The sequence below is a fragment of the Trachurus trachurus genome (genome assembly GCF_905171665.1).
Source record: "Trachurus trachurus genome assembly, chromosome: 16".
Classification (NCBI taxonomy): Eukaryota; Metazoa; Chordata; class Actinopteri; order Carangiformes; family Carangidae; genus Trachurus; species Trachurus trachurus.
This window is the reverse complement of record NC_139902.1, coordinates 32,033,100-32,059,133: the sequence shown is the minus strand read 5'-3', so window position 1 is coordinate 32,059,133 and position 26,034 is coordinate 32,033,100. Positions and strand designations below refer to the sequence as shown.

The 26,034-nt window shown below is 42.0% G+C and overlaps 3 protein-coding genes across 5 annotated transcripts in view; 2 read left to right on the top strand and 1 right to left on the bottom strand.

Moving 5' to 3' along the window:
• The window catches only part of LOC310999804 (atrial natriuretic peptide receptor 1-like), a gene marked incomplete at both ends in the record, with an annotated part of 127,886 nt that extends 122,127 nt beyond the window's left edge, over window positions 1-5,759 (top strand). Inside the window, 3 exons of the mRNA XM_083990370.1 lie at window positions 2,292-2,466; window positions 4,343-4,441; window positions 5,614-5,759. Of these exons, the coding sequence (XP_083846496.1) occupies window positions 2,292-2,466; window positions 4,343-4,441; window positions 5,614-5,759 (420 nt within the window). The remainder of the gene's footprint in view (window positions 1-2,291; window positions 2,467-4,342; window positions 4,442-5,613) is intronic.
• A 3,250-nt stretch (window positions 5,760-9,009) lies between these two features.
• On the bottom strand, window positions 9,010-22,659 carry dek (DEK proto-oncogene). Of its 3 annotated transcripts, none has more exons than XM_083989868.1 (12): window positions 22,582-22,659; window positions 20,908-21,070; window positions 20,698-20,796; window positions 18,532-18,641; window positions 18,061-18,155; window positions 17,038-17,167; window positions 13,988-14,440; window positions 12,437-12,592; window positions 11,436-11,511; window positions 11,134-11,276; window positions 10,094-10,162; window positions 9,010-9,611 (listed from the first exon to the last, which is right to left on the bottom strand). In XM_083989868.1, the coding sequence occupies exons 2-12, from the start codon at window positions 21,032-21,034 to the stop codon at window positions 9,600-9,602; spliced, it is 1,470 nt and encodes a 489-aa protein (XP_083845994.1). In that variant the 5' UTR covers window positions 21,035-21,070; window positions 22,582-22,659; the 3' UTR covers window positions 9,010-9,599. The 3 variants fall into 3 exon arrangements, with proteins under 3 accessions (XP_083845994.1, XP_083845995.1, XP_083845996.1); XM_083989869.1 differs by having other exon boundaries at window positions 20,908-21,075; window positions 22,582-22,652; XM_083989870.1 differs by lacking the exon at window positions 9,010-9,611 and adding an exon at window positions 9,766-9,852.
• The window catches only part of kcnv1 (potassium voltage-gated channel modifier subfamily V member 1), a gene marked incomplete at both ends in the record, with an annotated part of 18,223 nt that continues 14,843 nt past the window's right edge, over window positions 22,655-26,034 (top strand). Inside the window, one exon of the mRNA XM_083990369.1 lies at window positions 22,655-22,815. Coding sequence (XP_083846495.1) covers window positions 22,655-22,815 — 161 coding nt within the window. The remainder of the gene's footprint in view (window positions 22,816-26,034) is intronic.

The following is a 26,034-nucleotide window of genomic DNA, read 5'->3' as shown; positions in this document are numbered from 1 at the left end:
AGAAAAAACATATAAAAACGAATGAAAACTGACTAACTGCAATGCATTTCAATGGACGTGGAAGCAGAGAATGTCCGAGTGTATGGGCTAGCTATGCGCACTGTGATTGGCTCATCATGTTTGGGGGCGTGGCTTAGACAACGTGTGGCGGCGGTTAGTAGCCTACAGAAATTATTTGGCAAAGTGGTTAGTATTGCCGCCTGTGGTGTGGGTTATCCCGGTTCGAAACCCGTGCAGGTCATGTCAAATATAATCTGGCTAACGCATCAGTAGGTTTTTAAATAAAAGATTCTTTAAATCCAATGGTGATCAAAGCGAAGGCACTTAAGAACAAAAGTGTTATCTACTAAAGTAATTTCACCAACTCTGCTCATTGAGGTGTGTGCGCATGTGTGAGTGCGCAATTAAAACCCTCCAGTCCACCCACTAGACTGCCTGATTTTGACTGCAGCCTTGCACTTCGCCAGGAGAGGTCACTCTAAATGAAGCTTCGAGTAATGAACCCATTTTCGAAACAATTGGCTCAAGTGGTTCAGTGCTTCACAAAAGCTTCATTTGCCCATCACTACAGAGCAGAGCTTCAAACCTGTGGAACGGGGGAAGAGAGCAGACGGAGGTTATCGATCACAGCTCTGTGGCTCCACCTGCTGGTCACAGTCAGAGTCACAGCTGAGCAACACATGAAGCTTCCTGAAGCAAAAATCTATCAAATCAATCAATTAGTGAGATGACACGTACATGGTTGATGAATCTGGTTCTGAGAAACAGACAACAAGAACTAATTTTGTTCTGGATTTAGTTAAAATCGGTAATTTAACCCTCTATGGTACCAATGTTTGGTCTGTCACATCTCCACAATGCATCTCTTTTAATGCTGTAATACTTTAAAAAAGAGAGAAGACCATAGAGAACCACTAACCATGCTTTAATTTATCACATGACCTTCAGGAAGCCATACTGAAACCCTATTTTGCAGACTTTTTCAAAGGGAACATTTTGCTCCACTAAAACGGTCTGAAAACATACAGTAACTTCCTGGCCCTTTTTCATCTGGAAAAAAATATATTTACACTAATAGTTTAGTAAAGTCTAAATTTTAATAGTTACATGCAATTTATTTACTTATTAAATAATGGAAACTTGTTAAAATGCACCTGTTGCCCAAAGGCAACAACGTACAATGTCGCCTTGAGGCAACACTGGACCATTATGGAATCAACACTGCAGCATGAGATTATGGTTGTGTGTGTTTAGGTGTAAATATAATGTTCAAAAACATATAATTCATCATAATTTTGTTTTGATCCTTACCATAAATTTGATTTTGGTTGCAGTAAAGTAAACTTCAGGTTATTATGATGATGATGAGGAAGTTGAGAGTGAGAATAGAGATGAGGATGAGGCCAGTGGAGGTGAAAGTTTACAGAGACTAGTGTTTCTACAACAGTATAAGATAGAATTTACTGTAAAATGCAATTATAATTAATTATTCTTCAAAGAAATAGGCTTAGACTCTTTGAGTCATTCATTTCAATGGGTCGTTTCACAATGGTAGGACTTTCCCTTATGCACCGTTATGGTACAATGTTGCCTACAGCCAACAAATCCCCAAAACCTCCAAAAAATAATAATTTCTTAAAAGTTTCTTTAGATTATGTTTATTTAGTCTATTTTGAGACATAAAAACACTGCAAACATTTTTCCCCCAATCATAAGCATCATAATGCTACCATAGGGGGTTCTACATTAAAAATAAAGCTTCCTGTGATGATCAACAAAATCAGTTACACACCAAAACTAATTATGGGGAAAAAAATGTGTTATTTTTGTTGATATCATTCTAATTTTCTTTTTATTTGTAAATAATGTCAATGTTATTTGTTGGGTTATAATAACTTTGGTTTATTATAGTTATTACTGGATACATTTAAAGCACTTAAATTGTGTATATTATTGAAATTAGACCTGAATATGAAAATAGATTAATTACCGGTACTTTTTTACATTTGTTCACATGCACACACACTGCAGATCACAGTTGTTGACATGTCAAGGTTCAAGGTTTTTATTGTCAATTCAACCATATGAATTAAAAAGTCCCACGCTGACATTTCATCAGAATGAAATGAACCAGTTTCTTATTAATGAGAAATTAGTTGAATTATATTATTATTAATTACATTCGATAAAATGACGACAACTGAACAAAAATAAACAAGAAGGAAAAAAAAACAAAAAGAACAAATGTACCTGAACTGTGTGTGTGTGTGTTGCCGTGGCGACGCCCCCAGGTGGAGACCATCGGCGACGCCTACATGGTGGTGTCGGGGCTTCCTGTGAGGAACGGGACGCTCCACGGCAGAGAGATCGCCCGCATGGCGCTGGCCCTGCTGGACGCCGTCCACACCTTCAGGATCAGACACCGAGCCGAGCAGCAGCTGAAGCTGAGGATCGGGATACACACCGGTGAGGAGGAGGAGGGGGCGGGGCTAAAGGAGGAGGAGCGGGGCTAAAGGGGGATGGGGCGGAGCTAAATGAGGAGGAGGGGGCGGAGCCAGAGGAGGAGCGGGGCTAAAGGGGGATGGGGCGGAGCTAAATGAGGAGGAGGGGGCGGGGCTAAAGGAGGAGGGGGCGGGGCCAGAGGAGGAGCGGGGCTAAAGGGGGATGGGGCGGAGCTAAATGAGGAGGAGGGGGCGGAGCCAGAGGAGGAGGGGGTGGAGTTTACCTTATTCACCTGATGGGTTTTCAGTTTTATTTGTTTTCCTTCTCTGCGTTTTTTCATATTGATGAATAATTCAGAGCTTTGTGTTTGGATCAGGAGTTTAAAGGGACATTGTATAACTTCTCCTGTTATCTATTCAGGAAAATCGATTATTTGGTTCAAAAGTCTGTTTTTCGAGGAGTTTTGGAAAAGCGAAGCGTTTTTTCACACTACATTTATGAGCCTCCGCGCACCGTGAAATTCTTTGACCGGCGCAAGACAGACTCATGTTTTCATTCATCAAGAATTAAAGTCAGAGGTTGGAAGACGATCACATACCGTCGTAGTTCCCACCATAAACGGAGATTCGGCTGCGTTATTCTCATGACTCGCCACGAAACCTAAAGTAAAGAAACGCTGGTCGACTCGCCCAGCATTTCCACCACCACTAATAATAACAAAATAACCATAGAGACAAAACCATAGATTTATCGAAAATGGGCCCATTAACAAGTGGTAACGGAGATTCATCCACATTAACGTGAGACTTTTTTATTGTCGCGGAATTTTTCGTTCTGCTGATGGAGAAACTCCTCGTTGTCCCTTTAATCGGTAATCCTCCCATCAACAAAGTGAAGTGTTCCTTTCAGCTCTGAATGAGCCGTTCATATCATTCATATCTACATGGAGCGGGTAAGCACGGTGCTGGCTGCCATGTCGTGTTGCCATGGTGACGGTAGGAAACCACGGAAACTCAGCGGAGACACCGGAGCTGTCGGCTCAGGTCGAGGTGGCGTCTGTGAACAGTCACCGCGGTAACGCAGTGAGGAGGAATGGAGCGTTACACTGATGCTGCATTCACCTGCAGTCGGGCAGACGGCCGTCGGTAACAAACCCGATGTCATTTTAGTCACAGTGCCGGTACACTGCAAAAACTCAAAATCTTTCCAAGAATATTTGTCGTATTTCTTGTCAAAATGTTTAATTTCTAGTCAAAACGAATCTCTTTTCTCTTAAAATAAGACTCATCGCCTAAAAATGTACTTGTATTCAGATCATTTTCACTTGTTTCAAACAAATTTTCACTTGAAATAAGTAGAAAAATCTGCCAGTGAAAGCAAGTTTTTGTGCTTGTAATAAGGAAGAAAAACTTGATCCACTATCAGATTTTTCTACTTATTTCAAGTGAAAATATGTTTGAAAGAAGTAAAAAGTGTCTAAAAACAAGCTACTTTTTATGCCTTAAGTCTTATTTTAAGTAGAATGAGATTTGTTTTGACTAGAAATAAAATTTTGACTACAAATAAGACAAATTATTCTTGGTAAGATTTTGAGTTTTTGCAGTGTAAAACGTGGGTCAGGTCAACAATACCACATCGCCATGACAACATATTGTCTCGTGTATTGTTTTGCCTCGTGCTGACGGACCACTTGTTTACATAGAGGCTTGTTTATGCCGTTACGTGCAGCGGCTGTCGTCCGTCTGCCGTCTGCCCAATTTCACGTGAATGCAGCAGGAAAAATACGATTGAGTTGCTTGAGATATACAACCACAACGCTAGATGGGAGGAATTCCTACACAATGTCCCTTTAAATAAAGTACAAACCACTGAGACTGTGTGTGTGTGTGTGTGTGTGTAGGTCCGGTGTGTGCAGGAGTTGTGGGTCTGAAGATGCCTCGTTACTGTCTGTTCGGTGACACCGTCAACACGTCGTCACGTATGGAGTCGAGTGGAGAAGGTCAGAGACACAAATCACACACACACAACTAACACACACTGACCTGTTGTAAACTGATGGAAGTATTTAAAGGGATAGTTCAACATTTTGGCAAATTGGCCCATTGCCATAATCCCTATAGTCATAGCAGTAGGTTTGTTACCTTTAATTGTCGGTGCAAGCTATTTTTAGAACGGCGGAGCAGAGCCGTGAGCTGCTCAGAGCTACGCTAAGGAGGCTCATTATGGGATTTCTTGGTTTCCCTCATCAAACTCATCAAATACACAATCCAACAACTCCACAACGCTCTGGTGGACAAGTTGTGACCTGCACATTTACCACGCTATGAGATAATAACACAACGTTACCAGACATAGTTGTTTTAGAGGTAAATGCAGAGACTGCTTGATGAAAAACTGTCCCTGAAGGCAACACGCATCAGTGGTTTTGAATGAATTTCCCTCTAAAACAACTCTGTCTGATGGTAGCTGTAAAACAGGCGAAAAGCTGTATTATTTCCCGCTCTAACGCTGTTATTATGTAACTTTAATTATGTAAATGTAATATGTTTACATGTGAGAAAGTAACTGTTTAGATCCCAAATATATGGCCAGTTTATCCAAATGACGGCTGTTTAGAAGTTTGCTCCAATGTTTTTCGGAGAAGTCTGCAGAGCTGGTTGGCCGGCCAACCTTCGTCATCACCCCGGGGGGAGAAAACGATCGCTAATTAACTTACCCGCAGGTTTTTAGAGGTCTACCACCGGCTGGTTAAATTATTTTTAGGAGATAGGAGGTAAATTCATGCAAAACCGCTGATGCGCGTTGCCTTCAGGGACAGTTTTTCATCAAGCAGTCTCTGTATTTCCCTCTAAAACAACTCTGTCTGGTAACATTGTGTTATTATCTCATAGCGTGGTGAATGTGCAGGTCACAACTTGTCCACCAGAGCGTTGTGGAGTTGTTGGATCGTGTATTTGATGAGTTTGATGAGGGAAACCAAGAAATCCCATAATGAGCCTCCGTAGCGTAGCTCTGAGCAGCTCACGGCTCTGCTCCGCCGTTCTAAAAATAGCTTGCACCGACAATTAAAGGTAACAAACCTACTGCTATGACTATAGGGATTACGGCAATGGGCCAATTTGACAAAATGTTGAACTGTCCCTTTAACATGAGTGTGTTTTTCCTCCTCAGCTCTAAAGATCCACGTGTCGTCGTCGACCCGTGACGTCCTGCTGGAGTTCAACTGCTTCCAACTGGAGCCGAGAGGAGAGATCGAGGTGAAGGGCAAAGGGAAGATGACCACCTATTGGCTGCTGGGGGAGAGTGGCAGCCAATGACAGAGCAGCTCCGCCCCTATTGGCTGCCGATCGAGGTCGGCAGCCAATGACAGAGCAGCTCCGCCTCCTCAGATGACTCATCACTTCAGACGTTTCCTCATCTCTGAACGAAAGGAGATCCAGCATCATGTAGGGAAACAGAGTCCTCTAGAGTCCTGCAGAGTCCACTACAGTCCTGCAGAGTCCATTATAGTCCACCAGAGTCCTGTAGAGTCCAGCAGAGTCCACTACAGTCCTGCAGAGTCCATTATAGTCCACCAGAGTCCTGTAGAGTCCACTACAGTCCTGCAGAGTCCATTATAGTCCACCAGAGTCCTGTAGAGTCCACTACAGTCCTGTAGAGTCCAGCAGAGTCCACTACAGTCCTGCAGAGTCCATTATAGTCCACCAGAGTCCTGTAGAGTCCAGCAGAGTCCACTACAGTCCTGCAGAGTTCATTATAGTCCACCAGAGTCCTGTAGAGTCCACTACAGTCCTGCAGAGTCCATTATAGTCCACCAGAGTCCTGTAGAGTCCAGCAGAGTCCACTACAGTCTTGCAGAGTTCATTATAGTCCACCAGAGTCCTGTAGAGTCCACTACAGTCCTGCAGAGTTCATTATAGTCCACCAGAGTCCAGCAGAGTCCACTACAGTCCTACAGGGTCCTGTAGAGTTCTGCAGGGTCCACCACAGTCCTACAGAGTCCACTACAGTCCACCAGGGTCCACTACAGTCCACTATAGTCTACCAGAGTCCAGCAGAGTCTACCAGAGTCTGGTAGAGTTCACTACAGTCCACCAGAGTCCACTACAATCCACCGGGGTCCACTGCAGTCCACCAGATACCACCAGAGTCCTACAGGGTCCACCACAGTCCGCTACAGTCCACCAGAGTCCACTACAGTCTACCAGAGTCCTGCAGAGTCCACTACAGTCCTACAGAGTCCACTACAGTCCACCAGGATCCACTACAGTCCAGCAGAGTCACCAGAGTCCACTACAGTCCACCAAAATCCACTACAGTCCCATAAAGTCCTACAGGAACGCGGCTTTGTGCTGGTTTTCATCAGGACGCGAGGACGTTCACCAGACTCACAGAATCAACCAGAATAAAGTTCATCTTCATCTTTTAATCTTTAAACCTCAGAGAAATAAATTCAGTAGTTTTCAAACTGTTTCTCCGTTTGAACGACGAAGAAGGAACAAAGCCGTCAGAGGAATTTTCCACCTCGCTGAGAAAGAGACAGTAAGAAATAACATTAAAATAAAGCTCGTTAGAAAATGTTTAAGTTTCAGTTAAGAAACATTATGCAGGAGAATCTACGGTGATTCGTGTTTGGTTTGTCCCTTCTGGGCTCCTGTAGAAACATGGCAGCTCTGAGGAGGAGGAACGAACTAACACCAGCTGGAGCCAATCACACACACACACAGGGATTCGAACCCAGGAGGACGGCGTGAACCACTGGACCACTGTACATACACACAAACAAACATGAGTGTTGGTGTGTAGACGCTTTAAAAAAACTCACACCGGCCCTTTAAATTCTGAAATGTGTTTTTTTTCTCAGCGTGGTACAAACACATCTGAGCTGATGGCGGTCGGGAATCGAACCTGTGACACTGAAGTGTTTTTTTTTTCTCCAGTGAACCGATGGAGTTATTAAAATGAGACGTTGATATTTTTATAAAGTTTGAAAACACACCTCGTTGTGGGAGGAGCTTCGTCTCATTGTGGGAGGAGCTTTGTCTCGATGTGGGAGGAGCTTCGTCTCGTTGTGGGAGGAGCTTCGTCTTCTTGTGGGCGGAGCTTCGTCACATTGTGGGAGGAGCCTCGTCTCGTTGTGGGAGGAGCTTCGTCTCACTGTGGGAGGAGCTTCGTTTCACTGTGGGAGGAGCTTCGTCTCACTGTGGGAGGAGCTTCGTCTTCTTGAACTTCAGTGTTGAACTCGATGTTTCTTTTGTTTTTCTTCTGGCGCTCGATGTTGGGATTCCTTCACTCGACTCAAATGAGACGTTGATATTTTTATAAAGTTTGAAAACACACCTCGTTGTGGGAGGAGCTTCGTTTCATTGTGGGAGGAGCTTCGTCTTGCTGTGGGAGGAGCTTCGTCTTCTTGTGGGCGGAGCTTCGTCTTCTTGAACTTCAGTGTTGAACTCGATGTTTCTTTTGTTTTTCTTCTGGCGCTCGATGTTGGGATTCCTTCACTCGGCCTCGTCGCTTCTTCAGTTCAGTCGTGAACCAGAGACGTGAAACAATGAGCCAATCGATCGTTTTGTTAGTTTGTTTCTCTGGGATCGAACCAGCAGCAGTGTTTGTTAGTTTGTTTTGTTTGTACTGACCTGTAGTGGCCTCATTAAAGTGCTGTGCAGACCCGTGTGTATTGATTATAATCATTGATCGTATGATCAGCTGGAAACGTCTGAGTCCAAGTGTTTTTTTCTTTCTCTTGTTCCCATCGTTCTTTCTCCTCCTTCCTGTTTCCCTTTTTTTTTTTTAAATTCCTGTTCCCATCTTTTATACACTATGACGGAGTATTAGGGCCACATTGACAGTAAAAAAATCACAAACTTCAAGAATAAAGTCATAAATTTACGAGTATAAAGTCGAAAATTTACGACTTTATTCTTGTAATGTTATGACTTTTTTCTCGTAGGAAATGTACGACTTTCTTCTCGTAAATTTATGACTTTATTCTCGAAGTCTGTGTAATACACTTACTGTCTTTTCCCCTCCAAATGAAAATTTCACAGACACAAAAATCCTTTAAAATGCAGATTAAATCACCTGTTTACATTAAAGGGATATTTCACCCAAAAATGATTAACCAATTTTCTACTCACCCTCATGCCAAGGAAGGGTTTCCAGGGGGGGTCCGGCTGGCAACAGGTTTTCATATAATGGCAGCGGATAGAGTTCAATTTTGAATCGTCCTAAACACACACTATGAAACATCCAGATACCGCCATACTGCTCGTCTGTACTGAAGCCGCCACATGAAAAAGTTGTTGGGGAAAAAAATAAAAACTGTAACTCCAAAAGCATTTTGAAAGTTCTCCAAAGCATTCCTTGACGGTGAGTAGACAATTATCGATTTTGGGTGAAGTATCCCTTTAATTCATATGAACTTGCTGTTCTGTTGCCACTAGAGGGGCTCCACATTTATACAAAGAAACATCTCCACCCTGAGTTTAATCATGTCCTTCCAGTCGAGCCGCTCCCTCACACACACAGACACACAAACTGAAAACACACTCTTTGATTTGTTTTGTTCAAAAAGGTAGAATTTTAATCCGTAAGTAAATTTACTCAGCTCGGTTCATTTGAGGATTTTAAGTTGTAAATTAATGTTTGACAGAAAAATGAGTTAATTAAAATGTGTATTAATCAAAAAATAGCTTCACTAATAAGAAACACATTTTAACCCAGAAATAAAAAAATAAAAGTGACGTCCCGCAAGCCAGAAGCAAAGAAACAGATTCAACAAGTTTAAATTAAAAAGTTTAAAAAAAGAAAAACTTCTTCTCCTGTTTTTTTTCCTGATGAACAAACTGTTTGTGTTGTTTTTTTTTTTTTTTTTTTAAATAAACATTTTTTTCTTTATTTTTTTTCTCATCTTTGCTTTGGACTCGACCGGAGACGCTGAACGTGTCAGAGCATAAAAAAAGGTTTGTTGTTGATGATGATGAAGATGGAGAAGTTAATGATCTATACAAACACATTAATAATAAAAAAACAAAACAATGATGTATAAAACACGTCCGTATGAAAACAAACCACGGAGAAATGAACCAATGAAAAAGGAGACTTTCATTCGTTTTTTTTTTCCCTTCGTCAAAGTTTCACAGCGACGACGTCAAACTTCATGTGATGAGCTGAAAACACAGAAAACAAAAAACAAACATGAATGTGTTTGAGTTGATTTGATGCGTTCACATTTACTATGATTTTATTGTTTTGTGTGAGAATGATCGTTTTCATCCACTGAAAATATAATAATACAATACAATATGTGTTATTATATATATTTATTTATTTATTTATTTATTCATTCATTTATTTATTCATTCATTCAATAGTTTCTGTCTTTTCCATGAAGCAGTTTCTCATTTATTCCTAAAATGTAAAAAACAAAGTCAGTTTATTACATAAAACAGAGAAAAGGTGAAAGAACTGAAACGACTCATCACATCAACAGAGTTTAACGACACTGGAACGAGCAGCTTAAGGTGGAAATGTGAATACAAGCTGAGTGTGACACAGTTAAGGAGCCTTAAACTTTACTTCCAACTTAAAAAAAAAAAGAAAAGGCACAAATGCACAAGAAATTAGGTGTGTGTTTGTGTGTGTGACTCACAGATTTGACTGTCTGTTTGATGAAGTCCTTCCTGCTCGTCAAGTCGTGGTCTGGAAACGTGTCAAACACCTGAAACAAACAGGAAGTTGTTCGTTTTTCTACAAGTTCAGTCAGAGTTTCCTGTTTCTAATAACACTGTTGAAGGATAATTACCGTCTTTTACAATCTGGACCTTATTTTTAGCATAAAATCCGATCATTTCCTCACCCAGATAACTTTGGTGTCATTACAAGTCGTTGTGATGAAATTAGCTCCAGCCAAGAGCCGCGGATATCCGTATAATGGAGTCTACAGGGCAGCAGAATGCAGCCTCTAAATAACACATTATCTGCAGAGAAACTCCTTCATTTCACCAATATTTAGTTCTGATAGGCTAGTGCTATTCCCCTCTGAGTCCGGGGTTAGCTGTTATCAACATCCGGGGTCTGTAGGTTGACCTACTGACCTCTGACCTGGATGATGTCATCTCTGAGCACCGCGCGGCTCATTCTGATAATAATCATTCTGCTTCGGCATTCGGGTCCATTTTTATCTCAACTAGTCGGAGCTTTAGTGAGTCCAGGTTGAGGAGAGGAAGCCTGTGGAAGCTGAACTTCATCCAGCTGCTCATTTTGTTCTGACAAGTCGGAAACACGCAGAAACGAACCGTAGCATTAGCGGTAGCAACAAGCTCAGAGATGACATCATCCAGGTCAGAGGTCAGTAGGTCAACCTACAGACCCCGGATGTTGATAACAGCTAACCCCGGACTCAGAGGGGAATAGCACTAGCCTATCAGAACTAAATATTGGTGAAATGAAGGAGTTTCTCTGCAGATAATGTGTTATTTAGAGGCTGCATTCTGCTGCCCTGTAGACTCCATTATACGGATATACGCGCCTCTCGGCTGGAGCTCATTTCATCAAAACGACTAATGACACCAAAGTTATCTGGGTGAGGAAATGATCGGATTTTAAGCTAGAAATAAGATCCAGGTTGTAAAAAACAGCAATTATCCTTTAATGTATAGAAGTGTCATGTGATGTGAGGAGGCGTCTGACCCTCTGACAGATCTGCTTCATGGTCATCTCCTCCAGGTCGGCCTCCTTCAGCAGCGCCTGCACCGTCTCCTTCAGCTGCTCGTCACTCGGAGCTTTTTTAATCATCTTGATGAGCGGCTCGTCGTCGTCGGACGAGTCGACAACTGGAGAGAGAGAGAGAGAATTAAACTCAGACAGGATATAAAAACTACAACTGTGTTTAACATAAATGATGATTGTGAATAATTTGTCTTTTCAAAATAAAACAACATTTAAACATCTCTCCTCCTCCACCTGTTGACCTTTGACCTCAGTGAACTCACTTGTGTTTGTGTTTTTCTTGCTGTTGCTGCTGCTGTCGGCTTTCTTTGTTTTAGCTGCTGGCTTCTTCTTCTTGGGCTGGAAAAATGGTAACAAAGACAGTTCAACATGGAGGAGAAGCAGCAGGAGGAGGAGGAGGAATGAAGAAGGAGAAGGAGGAGGAAGAATGAAGAAGGAGAAGGAGGAGGAAGAATGAAGAAGAAGGAGGAGGAAGAATGAAGAAGAAGGAGGAGGAAGAATGAAGAAGGAGAAGGAGGAGGAAGAATGAAGAAGGAGGAGGAGGAAGAATGAAGAAGGAGAAGGAGGAGGAAGAATGAAGAAGAAGGAAGGAGGAGGAGGAAGAATGAAGAAGGAGAAGAAGGAAGGAGGAGGAATGAAGAAGGAAGGAGGAGGAATGAAGAAGGAGAAGAAGGAAGGAGGAGGAGGAGGAATGAATAAGACGAAGAAGGAGAAGGAAGAATGAAGAAGATGAAGGAGAAGAAGGAAGAAGGAGGAGGAAGAAGGAGAAGGAGGAGGAAGAATGAAGAAGGAGGAAGAAGGAGAAGGAGGAGGAAGAATGAAGAAGGAGAAGAAGGAAAAGGAGGAGGAAGAATGAAGGAAAAGGAGGAGGAAGAATGAAGAAGGAGAAGGAAAATGAGGAAGAATGAAGAAGGGAGGAGAAGGAGGAGGAAGAATGAAGGAGGAAGAAGGAGATGAAGGAAGAATGAAGAAGGAGGAGGAGAAGAATGAAGAAGGAGGAGAAGGAAAATGAGGAAGAATGAAGAAGGAGGAGAAGAAGGAAAAGGAGGAGGAAGAATGAAGGAGGAAGAAGGAGATGAAGGAAGAATGAAGAAGGAGGAGGAGGAAGAATGAAGGAGATGAAGGAAGAATGAAGAAGGAGGAGAAGAAGGAAAAGGAGGAGGAAGAATGAAGGAGAAGGAGGAGAAGAATGAAGAAGGAAGGAGTATAAGAAGAAAAGGAAGCAGCAGTAGAAGCAGCAGCAGCATCAGAGTTGAACTTTGACCTTGGGGCTGGCGTCGCTGTCTCCCTCCGTCTCGTCCGTCTCGTCCTTCTTCGCCCTCTTCTTGGGAGGACCGTTCTTCTTCGCTGGTGCCCGCGGCCGCTTCACCGGAGCCGACTTCTTCTTTGGCGCCGACTTCGCTCGACTCGACTTGGACTTCTGAGACGGAAAAACAAAACAAAACAAAAGTTACGTTTTGTTTCTGCTCAGACAGGAGGTGACTGTGTCCGAAATCCCCCCTACTCGCTATATAATGACCACGCCATTTTAATTTAAAAAAAAAGAAAACTACCGAAACCATGGAAACGTAAACATAAAATTCCACCAGAAGAGCAAAACCGGCTTACGTTTTTGACATTCGGAAAAAGGTGGATATAGTGCACTGAATGAATCTATCCCACAATTCACCGCGAAATGTAGTGAACATCCGATGGTCACTAACCGGAGCAAGATATCCCATCATGCATTGCGGTCACGGATCGCCGTTACCACACCGGCCCAGAGCGACCGGTGTAGCTACCAAATAAATGAAGTAGTGACCGGTGTAGCTACCAAATAAATGAAGTAGTGACCGGTGTAGCTACCAAATAAATGCAAGTAGTGACCGGTGTAGCTACCAAATAAATGCAAGTAGTGACCGGTGTAGCTACCAAATAAATGAAGTAGTGACCGGTGTAGCTACCAAATAAATGCAAGTAGTGACCGGTGTAGCTACCAAATAAATGCAGTAGTGACCGGTGTAGCTACCAAATAAATGCAGTAGTGACCGGTGTAGCTACCAAATAAATGAAGTAGTGACTGGTGTAGCTACCAAATAAATGCAAGTAGTGCCAGCAGTAAATGTGTCCGGCTGCCAGAATTGTCCGGTCACGGCTTCCAAAACAAATGTTGGAGCAAATTTCCAAGCAAGCGTTATAGGCAAGGCAAGGCAAGGCATCTTTATTTATATAGCGCATTTCATACCAAGGCAACTCAATGCGATGCTAGTTATAAACTGACCACAGACTCTGGATTAAACGGTGACGTGTTAACAGCGCCAAAGCCAGAATTAAAACAGTTTTTAGCAGGTTTACAGCTATGACTGTCGGTTGCTGCGAAATGGTGATAGCGATGCTAATATCTGTTAGCCCGTGTACGGGGTTTTACATTATACGTTAGCATTAAGCCAGCAGACTTTATATGCTTAGTTCAACTGAGCATATAAAGTCCGCTAACTAAGTTGTGACACTAGCTGTGTGTGTTTTGAACGTTGTTTCAAACTATGTGGGTTTGATTTAACATCTTTGATGCTTAAATATATATTGCCGCTTAATATATTGCTTTACTCCTCTTTTTATTTTGGTACCTACACCCGTATATGTCTTAATGCCTACACCGGCTGTTACGATCGCGGTCCGAATGTTTTAATTACGCGACGTAATTAACTGTGCGGCGGATGAGTGTCCGAAAGTGTTTTTCATTTGACCAGTGAGTCACTATATTGAATTCACTATATGTAGGGAGTAGGGAATGATTCGGACACAGCCTTTTACTTTGAAATCCATCCGCTCTCACCTCATTGTAATCATCATCATCATCATCGTCGTCGTCATCTTCCTCCTCCTCCTCTTCCTCCTTGTCTTCATCAGCTGACTTCTCTGACTTCTCCGACTCCTCTGACTTCTCCTCCTCCTCCTCTTCTTCCTCTTTCTCCTCCTCCTCCCCCTTCTCCTCCTCTTCGCCCTCTGAGCCGTCGCCCTCGGCCGCCGCTCCTCCGACCTTCTCGTCTTCTTCCTCGTCTTCGTCCGACGCTCCGACCTTCTCGTTCTCTTCTTCCTCGTCTTCGTCCTCGTCGCTGCTCGAGTCCATGACGATGGCTTTGGACTTGCTTCCCGTTTTGGACTTCTTGGGGCTGGACGACGACGACGACGAGCCGCCGCGGGGTTTGGACTTACTCGTCTTCTTCGTCTTCGAGTCGTCGCCGGAAAGTTTCTTCTTGGATTTCCTCTTCTTCTTCACGGGAACTCGCTGATGAAGAAGATGAACAAACACACGGTTCAGATTCGACAGTCGGACATAAACACACTTAGGTTGTTTTCAAAACCGCATACTACCGTACTGCCTACTACATACTGCGTTAGTATGTACTGTATACTGCATACTGAATGTGGGATTCAGTCTGCTACTTCAGTAGACCGACGCCGTTCACACCGCAGTATGCAGTATACGAGTTTCCCAGAACTGTTAAGATCCCAAATATACGACCAGTTTATCCAAATGACGGCTGCTCTGGAGAGCTGCTCAGCCGGCCAACCTCCGTCGGTTTACCACCGGCTGGTTAAATTATTTTTAGGAGATAAATGTTGGTCTCATTGATGAAATCTAACAATTGTGGCAGTAGCATTAGTTAGTTTGAATGTAAAGTGAAGCTTCCTGTGTGTATTGGACAGAAGAGCAGCGCTGCCTCGGGGCTCTGGAGCCTACGGACAGAAATCACCACATTTACATCAATAAATAAATGTTTTACAATGAACCGATCGGTTTAGGGATGTAACGATTCACTCAACTCACGATTCGATTCGAGTCACGATTCTTTTTAGATCAAAAATGAGCTACAGACAAATTATGACCTAATAAAATGATATTTTATTCATAAGAGAAAGATAGTCTGAAAAATTCACCTTTCATTACAGATACACTGCACATCATCATTTATCACCTTTTATCACAAGTAAAACTGGTCTTATTTACAAATAGTCGTTCAATTAAAAAAGAAAATCTAATAGTTCATGAACCAATGTCATTGGTCGATTGGTCTGAGAAAAAAACAAACAAAATAAACATTTGGAGCCTAGGCTTGTCAAAATTAAATCAAAATCAATATGACTGAACCGTGTATGAAAGGTTGGAGGGCCTTTAATTTGAAGGGCCACATATAGGAAGTCGTGACACTGTCAGCTTTTTTTTCTTCTTTTTTCTACACAGCAGGTCCCTGCGTTTTTTCAGATGTTGTTACAGACGTGTCTGGTTTGGAGAGTAGTCCGACCATGGATCTATTATAAGATAATATTAGGGCTGCAGCTATCGAATATTTTAGTAATCGAGTACTCTACTGAAAATTACATCGATTAATCGAGTAATCGGATAAAACGTATTTTTGCTTGGTTAAAGAGCAATTATGAATACACAAGAGAAAATAACATATTTCACTTAATAATGAATGACCAATTGGTTTCCTTTTGTAGAATCAACTGTTTTTATTTCTTAAATTCACAAGGAAGTATTTTCTGGTCTTGAAACATTACCAAAGAGGCGACTGCTAACATAAATAAGAATAAATAAAACACAAATAAAAATAAATTAAATTAAATAACTTTCAAGATATCAAAAATGTTTTGTGTAGAGATGCCCCCCCCCCCCCCCCCCCCCCCCCCCCACAGCCCCCGCCCGTTAAGCCGTCTATGGTTTCTACCGAATCAACGGTCTTTTTTTTTTTCTTACACCGTAACATATGGTTCACGTCATGATAACTTCTGTATTTTGGCCATTCATGCTTCCACAGTCCATAGTCCTTTTCTTTGTTTGATATTTCAAGAGACTTTGGTTAAGTAGCCTAACCATGGATAGCTCATAGGCAGGATTGTTCTGCTGTGTTGTCGCCCCCCCCATCTCCGCCGTCATCCGCGGCGGACGGCCGCGGGGGGGCCCCGCACGCATAGACATATATATGTCTATGCCCGCACGGTTACGTTCATAGGTTACGTTACGGCGCACGTTGTGCCACATTGAAAGTAGTCCGTGCGGCCGCTTGAACTACAATTAAATTAACGATTCCTCGAGGCAGAAAAAAATCCTCGGACCATTTTTTGTAATCGAGGTACTCGAATTACTCGAGGAATCGTTTCAGCCCTAGATAATATTATACATCCATGACTCCGACGTGAATTCACGTCGGCCGTCACTGCTGTTTTCAACGAGCCGCCGCCGTCTCAAAGCACTCACAGGCTGTCAGTTGGAGCAGCAGTCCGCTGCAGTCAGAGGCAGAGCCTCGCACCGCTGCATGCTGACCAACTCACCTCATCTACTGGGGGGGGGGGGGGGGGGGGGGGGGGGGGGTAGCACCGAGAGAAAAGAGAGTGAATTGGTATTTGTGCGTGGCGGCGGCGTCTGGTGTCGAACAAATGAATCAACCAGTGACTTTTGAGATAATGTAAGCTACTTCTCACCAGAGACTTTGTTCTCACGCATCGCGATTTTTTTAAATTTTCACCGATGCGAGTCGTCACGCATTTGTATCGATTTTTAATCGACTCACGATGCATCGTTACATCCCTAGTCTGCATTAAGTTTTATTTTATTAAACTATATAACATGTTTACGGTCCACGGCAAAAATACTTTACGCTAAACCGCCTTTGGTTATGGTTAGACGTCAGGGGCGCATTGCATTGTGGGATACAGTACACAATGTAGACTGGTCAGATCCTGGAGATATTTTCCGAATCAATACGACATCCGGGAATTTTTCGCATACTGCATTTTGGCCAAATCAGTACGTTCGAGCAGTGTAATATGCAGTTTCAAATACAGCCAATGAATGTTTTTAACCCCGTGTTGACCTCTGACCTTCCCGCTGTTCTTTGGTGCGATGAGGAAGCTCATGATCCTGTCAACCAGGTCCGAGTGCGTCCCCTTCTTCTCCAGGTCCAGGACGCCACAGACCAGCTTCAGCCTCAGGTTGGTGAAGTGGGTGCTTCTGCAGGAAAACACACAAGATAAAAGAAAAATGTAGAGCAAAGTAGAAAAACCTGCAGCTTTCTGGAGAAAAAACAACAAAAACAAACTAATTTCGATTAAGTTTAACTCGACTAAAGAAAGTTCGGAGGAAACAGAAAGTTTAAACTCTGATGTGTTAAGTTGTGGTTTAATGATTTTATCTAAACAAGAAAAACACTGAAGAAGCTGCAATGAAGCAAAAGACACGAACATATGAAGGAAATACAAGGAGAGGAAAAATAAGGAGGAGAAGAGGAGGAGGAAGGATAAGAACAAAAAGGAGGAGGAGGAGAAAAAGAAGAGGAGGAGAAGAGGAAAAAGGAGGAAAAGGAGAAGAATGAGGAGGAGAGGAAAAAGGGGGGAAAGAGGAAGAAAGAGAAGAGGAAGGAGAAGAATGAGGAGAGGAAAAAGGAGGAGATGAAGAGGAAGAAAGAGAAGAGGAAAAAGAAGAGGAAGGAGCAGAATGAGGAGAGGAAAAAGGAGAAGAATAAGAGTAAGGAGGAGAAAAAGAAGAGAAGGAGAAGAGGAAAAATGAGGAAAAGAAGAAAAAAGAGAAGAAAAAGAAGAGGAAGGAGAAGAATGAGGAGAGGAAAAAGGAGGAGAAAAAGAATGTAATAAAAAAATGTCTTGATTTTAGCGTTTGTCTCCATTATTTACTTTATTTACTTGATTACTTTGTCTATTTAGTTACTGTTGTTATTCTTTCAACTGCGTAATCACTGTGTAATTAAGTACTGAGTTACTAGAGATATTGACTACACATCTAGATCAGGTATCAGATAATGAAGCTGATCTACAGACAGCTCTGTGTGTGTGTGTGTGTGTGTGTGTGTGTGTGTGTGTGTGTGTGTGTGTGTGTGTGTTCAAACCTACTTGAGGAGTTTGTCTCGTTTCTTGTTGAACTGTTCGCTGTCGGCGTCGAAGGGAAACCCGTTGAACAGACGCAGGTTCTTCTTTATCGTGGAAATCTGCTCAGAAACACATCGATCACGTCAGCTACTAATAATCAATAATCAATCATTATCACACACACTTCACTCAAACTGTTCGTCTTCATGTCGACGTCTAATCTAGTTCGGGTTTTGTTTTGAGAATAAAGAAACTAGGAAGATTTTAAACAGGTAAAATAAACCTGCACTGAGTTTCTTTCTTTATTTTAAACTAATTAAAAATGGAAAAGACATAAAATAAAAAACATGTGTTCAACTCTAACGTTACCAATCAGACTGATAAACTCAAACTGTTTCTGTTTCTCCATCAGCTGAGTTTCCACAGCTCTGATCTCATAACTCTAATAAAAATGAATAAATGAATCAATAAAAACAGTGAAACTTGAGTCCGTACCTTCCCTGGTCTGTCGAACAGGATGATGTGCAGAGGTTTCAGGTCGGCTGGTTTCATCTTGTTGATCTGGAAGCTGGTGCGAGGGATGTCTCCCAGTTTATCTCCACTTCCTGAACAATGAATTACGGTTTTAATAAACACAAAACATCTGTCTCATCTCCTATTTTGATCAACAGCTTACGAAGAATACACACATCTCATGTTCCCACACAGAGGATGAATCCGAATAAATCGGAAACAGAACAAACGGTAAAACAAGCTCGACAGAGAAAAATAATTATTAGTGTTTAAATATGTAAATGAGGCAATATCTAACTAAAAAGAACTAATTTGCATACATTTCCAGAACAGAAATCTGAACAATGGATAAAGCTACTTTCAAAATTCTTGTTTTATTTTGTTGACATATTAGAGTCAGAAGTTTTTACAGAGGAGGATTTTGGATATCTCTTTTTATCACTTTGTAAATGAGAAAATACTGTCACCAATGTCTCCATGTTTTTAGTAATAAAATGTTGTATAAATGAGGCTGTGAATGATATATCAACAATCCCCTCTGTAAAAACCTTCAGAATATAGAAAGGGATCAAAGTGGAAGGTTTGGTGTCTGTAAGTTTCATTTCATTTATTGTTTATTTGTGACGGGACTTTGCATATTAATGAACATTATAAAAAATGTAAATACACCAGATTTAGCTCAGGGCTAATTTCCATCTGTAGTCCCGCGGCACACATAACGACAATTATACAAAACTGAAGTGGAGATTTCTAGCTCAGAGTCTGAGTCTGAAAAACTCTTTCTGAGGAAACAGCCTTTAAAGACTTGGACTGTTAAATTACATAGATTTGACATCGTACTTTTATGATTTTTTGCCAATACGGAGGAAATTACAGTTTTTGGAGCCTAAATAATTGTTCAGGAGAGAGAGAGAGCTTTACAACGACACCTGACATGACATAAATCAGACTAACTCCTGGTGAGTTTAGGAGAAATCTAAAGATGAAAGAGACAAAATAAAGTAAAATAAATAAAAACCTTAATGAGGATTTTCTACCATGTCTTTCCTCTGGTCTGAAAGAAGACATGTTAACTCATTGAGTGCTGCGCTCCTTTCCAAAGTTTTAGTCAAGTGTACCGGCAATTTAGACCATTTTTGAATTTTTATGTAGAGCCATAGTGTATTCTATATTATTGCCACCAACACATACTGTGGCTCAATTGAAAGGTTTACCTTAATGCTTCAAGTGGCCACAAACCGTTTGTTTCTACGTGCCTCCGTTCCTGAGAAAAGTCAAGCTAAACATGGCTGGGTTTCACCAAAATCCCTCCTTTTTTTCTAGAAAAGGAGATAGAGCGTCTTTTATGAAAGGTGCTCTGTTTGTGTCTGTCGCTCTTCTGACACTCGCATTTCTGGATCAAAGGGCTCGTATAAGATAAATATATACAACAATTGTTGTTCTATTCACAAAACCACCATCGGGGGCGGGGGGGGCGCCACTAAACAACAATAACACAGACGCACCGTGCCGTGTCACAGCCTCTCGCCGCGGAACGTGATGGTCTCTCGGCCACAGCGGCCCGGGAACACCGGTCCCGCCGGTGGTCGTGGTCCTTCTGTGGTACGGGTCGGTGATGCCGGTCTGCTTTGGCCCAGAGACCATCAGATTTGACCGCGGGAGGACTTTGGGGAGGACACGGTGTTGCTCCAGATGAAGACCGGGCGGACTGTCGGCTGAGAGCTTCCTGTTTCTGCTCCGAGCAGCTGGAGCAGCAGCGCGGGTGAGAGCAGAGCAGCTGCTGCATCTGCATGCAGAACTCCGTTTGCAGAAGCCGAGTTATGATAAAAACTTCCAGATCATGAGCTGTCATGTGACTTTGATCGTCATCTATTTCAGTTCTGCTCGTCGTAGAGTCCCCAAATTTACATATAATGTGTATTAAAGTGTCTATTTTCATAATTTAAAAAAAAAGCAAAAAACGTAAAATCTCGTTTTTGGCACTCAACGCATGGGAACGAGAAATTCTGTGGTTGGCACTCAATGAGTTAAGGAAGAGAAATAGCCCAAAATCTCTAAATTGATTAGTGCATGAAAACACAATGTTTCTGCCTGTAGTGTCTCTCCTTAAAGTCTAATTTAAAAAACTTGTGTGGTTTTGAAATTCACCGTCTCCGATCTTGATCTTCTCCATCTGTTTTGGCGCCTGGAAGTCGAGTCTCTCCACCGTCTTCTTCGTCCGTTTTCCCTCCAGGATTTCACCTACAACTGCACAGACAGGACACAGACACAGAAACACCAGAGCTCCGTCAGCCCTCGACCAATCAGAGGCTCAGCAGCAGTCAGACGGTCCAAACGCTCGTTGAGTTTCTCGTGTACCTGGGATTCTGCTGCGGCTTTTGTCGAGACTGGACCGTTCGTCCGGCGACGCCTCCTCCTGTCGCTCCTCCACCTCCTCCTCCGACACCGCCGAGCTGTCCATCGCTTCGTCCGCCACGTCGCTCATGTCTGTGCTGCTTCGGTCCGTCGGCTGTGGATCAGTCTGCGCTGGCGAGAGGAAGAAGATCTGCATGTTAATAACAACAACATGATGGCTCTGCTGGTCACTGTGTTTTATATACACAACCGTCATGAGTTTTTTTTTGTTACATTATTAGCTCTAACATCCGAAGGTTCATTTTCACTTTAAATCACCAGATTTCTGTCATTATTACAGTTTTTCCTCCATTGGTTTGGCTCATTTCTTGAAACAGAAATTTAATTCACAAAACAACATGGACAAACCTCCAAACCACTTGGCAAATGTTCACAACAGAATTGTATTTCTCAGCAACTTCATCAAATTGCAAATGTCTTTGTACATCTTTGTAAATGATGAAGTACAGGTAGGTGCAGTAGCACAATGTACAAGTGAATAGATCTTGTTGATCTAAACTGATTGATGATTCTCAGTCTAATGGTTGTTCTCTGTTGTGTTCAATTGTCAAAATTAGTCAAGAACATAAAACCATGAATACCATATATTTATTTACAGCACTGTAGGCTACTTATATTTCCCCTTGTTTTTGTTTATGTGTTTATAAGTATATTATGCTGTATACATTTTCTTACTCTGATGAATGGAAGTTACTTTACGTGCATGGGCTTATGCCAGTGATCTATGGTGTTGTGCTGAACTGTAACAATGTTTTGCAAAATGATCTTTAGAGTTTTGAGAATGTAATTTCTGTTTAGAGAAATGAGCCAAACCAACTGAGAACAACTGTAATCAACTAGACACCAGCTCCTGGTCGTGGAGCTTCTTGTGTCTGTCTGAACCTCTCAGCTTCATGTTTCACCTCCTCACGTCGTCCTGAAGCTGGTTCTCTGTCTCTGTCCCTCCACAATAAAACAACGACTAAATATAATGTCTAGTGTTTAGTGACTGTGTTTTTAATTTTGATTGACTCGGGGCACGATTTGACAACATAGTTCAGTTTTGAGCACCAGATTGAACTGCTTTGAGGTGAAAGTTTGCTTGGTTTTGCAGGAAGAGTCTGTGGTTTTGTGAATGTAGCTAGCTTGAAAATTGGGGTTTGTGTTCACAGTTTAGAGAAAATACAATAAAACAACACAATCCACAACAACACAGCGTCTTGTCTTGGCCGAGTTGGCGCGCAAACAAACAACCAACAAACCCCCGGTAACGTTAGAAACTACAACTTTAACGTTACTTTACTTCTCTCCCGCGCGGCTCCTCTCCTCGGTCGGTCGGTGTCCGTTAATTAAGCTCGTTAACGGTCGCTAACGGTCAGCTAACCGACCGCTGAGTTTGAAAACAGCCGCTCGCGCTCGGACGTTAACGTTAACGGTTAGAGAGCTGCTGTTAGCCGTTGAGCCCGCTAGCTCTGACGTCAGCTCCGAGACTGTTTTAGAGACGTTTACTCGGTGTTTAACCGATAAAACACCGTTTTTAAACCCACGAATCGACGCGACAAAGCCCGGTTAAAAGGCACCGGCCGTCCCCAGGGCTCCGTTACCGACGTTACCGGGAGAAAACCCCGCAAAGTTTACCTCGTCATGAAGAACTGACGTCGTCTCTTCTGTCTGTCAGCAGCGTCTCTTCTCCTGTGTTTTTGATTTCATGATGGCGCCGGTTTCTCTGGGGGGCGGGGCTTACCGCGGCGGCGGCTGCGCTGATTGGACCAGACTGGACCAGACGCCGATGACGTCGTTCTTCTTCGCCTTGTCACTGGGTGATGGAGGCCCCGTTGACTTTGCATTAGCGCCCCCTGCTGCTTTCTGCGGGTAGTGGCCTAGTGGCTTTACAGCAGTGTTGAGGAAATGGCAAAAAAAGAAGAATCAGAAACAGTTTATAGAGGAAAATATTTTGTTAATATGCTCAAATAGATTACATTATATAAAAAAATATACGAAGAAAAAGAAAAGAAGACACAAAAAAATTGAATATTAAAGGGATAGTTCACCCAAAATTCAAATTTCACTCATTATCTACCCGCCCTCATGTGGACTAAGGGCTGGGAGAAGTTTCAGAGTCCTCCGTGCCTTCTCTGAATTACAGCGGGGCTTGGCGCAGCACTGTATGTCCATATGACGGTTGCGAATGGGCCTCACTTTTCTTCGTCGAAAAAGACACACCAAAAAACATCCAAATACCCCCATAGTGCTCGTCTGTAATGTCACTCTTGTACTGAAGCCCCAACATGAGAAATTGTTCCAAAAAAAATTAGTGGAAGCTCCCAGCACTGCTCTTCCTGTTCCGTCCAAATCTTGCGCGATTTGCATTGACACCCCGTTTACGACTCGCGCGAGATTCCGGCAGAGCAACACTGGGAGCTTCAGTGATTTACAAATTTGATTATTTATTACATTTATTTCATTGTAATAACTGGTAATAAAAAAATTTTTTTTTAAAAGAGCTATGAAACTATATGGAAAAGTACATTAAAATGTCTATGATTGTTTAAAATTGAGTTTTTCTTCCACCTTAACAGCCCTGAGCTTTAACTGGGACAAGTAAAGACACTGGATACATTCTGGATCTGCATTTTTATCTTTATTAAAACATTTTTTGACTGTTCTGAATAAATCCACCAATTCTGCCCTTTTCACTTCATCAGATGTGAAAGAACCAAAACTCATCATACTCACACTGTCTGTCACTTATATTGACTTCACCCTCATCATCCAAAACCCAGAGCTGCACAAACAATAAATGTGATGATGAAGTTGTTAAACAAACAGAAACTTCTTTCTTTTCTTCTCCTTCTATTTGTCAAATCTGAAACTCTGGGCTAAAAATACGACATCAGTGTTTCCTGAGCTGCTGTCTGAGCTCTCTGCTGTTTGCTCATCAACACCACAGTCAAACACTGCAGTCTGGGGCAGCGTCACATGATGTTTTATATAAAGAGATAAAGTTTGTATATGTCATGAAACTGGGACAGGGACACAAGCAGAACACGTTTTATTCGTTTCAGATGCCACAAACAGCTGGACTTTGACCTCAGAGCTGCGACCTCTGTGACCTCAGCTGTCAGAAAGAAGCAGAGGCTCAGTGTAAATTAATGAATAAAATTACAATTAAAATCAAAACTTAAAGCAGAAGTGAGTGATCCGATCGTTTTCGCTAATGCTGCGTTCCAGGCAGGCTTTTGAAATCGTAAATTACAGCTTCAAGTCACAACTTACGACTTTGTAGCGTTCCAGGCAAACCACTCGTGTTTTTCCGACCTGTTTTACCGGTGAAAGTCACTATAACGGCCACTCGTAACTTCCGACCGGTGAACTCGTACCAGATCGAACTGGTACCACTTCACGGTCGGAAAAATACGAGTTTCCTTGAACGCACCATAACAGTCCTCGTCGCTACGTCACCACATTCACGGCGTCCCTTGGCTGCACACACAGCCCTGCATGCCGTTCTCTCTCCTCATTGGATAAAAACTGTAGGATACGATAAATGTTTTCTCTTCGGCTCAGAGCAGAGCAGAGGGACTGACAGACCCGTGTTTCAGACCAAACACTCTATGTAAGTGATTGCTGTCGGAAGATATAACTATTTAAGACTTATATTAACACAAATATATCACTCACTTCTGCTTTAATGATTTATATCTTATTAAGGCCTCGAGGTGAAAGTTTCAATACAAATTTACCAATTAAGGAAATAATACACCTGCTTTCTGAGCTTAGTTGATTAAATATGTGTCAAACATATAATAATACACCTTATTTTGTGCTTTTTGTGACATTCAAATACATTTTACATAATCGATAAAACACATTAGGCACAAATGAAACATCAATCTTGATTATAGGAATTATAGCCTACATTTATAACCAATATATGTGAAATTAAAACAGATTCTACATAATAGGCTATAGCAATTAGGCTATATTACTGTAATGATGGAGTTCACTGTTACAGGCTCATTGTGCTGTAGCCAATCAGGACACAAGGTGGCGTTGTCGCTGCAGGGACGAGTGTGTGTGTGTGTGTGTGTGTGGTAAAAGTGGAGCATCCTTTTAATTTCCATAAAGTTTTACAGAGGAGACATCAGAGTGTTGCCTAGCAGCAGCAGCAGCAGCTCAGACTGAATGGAGCGTCTACGGTTCATATGGAGGGCGATTAATGCCCCAGGAGCCAAACCATGACGTGTTGTCATGGAAACAACAGCTGTGAGAAAGGAAGAGACAGAGCTGTTCATTGGTGTCAGTGACTTTTTAACAAGAAGACAAGGTTGGTGATTTTGGTGCTGGTGCAAAAAAGTCTAAAGTCAGTGTTGAATGTATCCCATGATGCATTTCTGTCCTTCATTGAGTCATTGAGCTCTGCACACACATATACACACACACACACACACACACACACACACACACACACACACACACACACACACACACACACACACACACACACACACACACACACACACACACACACACACTGTCCTGCTGTCCTGAATGTGTAGCTATTAATCTGCTACAAAATATACTCCTCGTCAGTTTGTTTGATTAAAAACTATTTCCAGAGGAAAACATTTAAAACTAATTCCTTATTCGTAAAGATTTTTCATTAATCTTTTTTTTTTTTTTTTTTACTTCTTTCTCACGTGGCACTGTTTCCCCTCTATACTGAAGCTCAATGCAATAGAAGATAACAGAGACATTCAGTCGTAATAGCCTACTTATTATTATCATGGATGTGGCAACAGAGCTCTTCTTATTAATATAAATCATAAACTTGAATTTGATATATTTTATATTTATTTTTTTGCACATAAAATTCAAAAATAAATCAGTTTACATTGGGTACAAATCACTCTACAGAGAGTGGATTATATATGTATATATATAAAAAAAACAATGTGCAAGTGAGGTCAGAAACCCATGGAGGGCTTATATATTGTCCTCACCATGACCTGCAGTTTCTTAAGAAAAAATCAGATAAATATACAACTTATGGGGTGAAGGTTAAATAAATGATGGAAAAAAAAGAAAAAA

Excerpts from the sequence above, each read along its gene's own strand:
- dek (XM_083989868.1), bottom strand. The coding sequence starts at position 21,034 with ATGAGCGACGTGGCGGACGAAGCGATGGACAGCTCGGCGGTGTCGGAG. Across the intron at positions 14,441-17,037 it reads CACCAAAGAACAGCGGGAAG|CGAGTTCCCGTGAAGAAGAA; the intron begins GTCAGAGGTCAA and ends CTTCTTCATCAG. Across the intron at positions 10,163-11,133 it reads TGAAGCAGATCTGTCAGAGG|GTGTTTGACACGTTTCCAGA; the intron begins GTCAGACGCCTC and ends TGTTTGTTTCAG.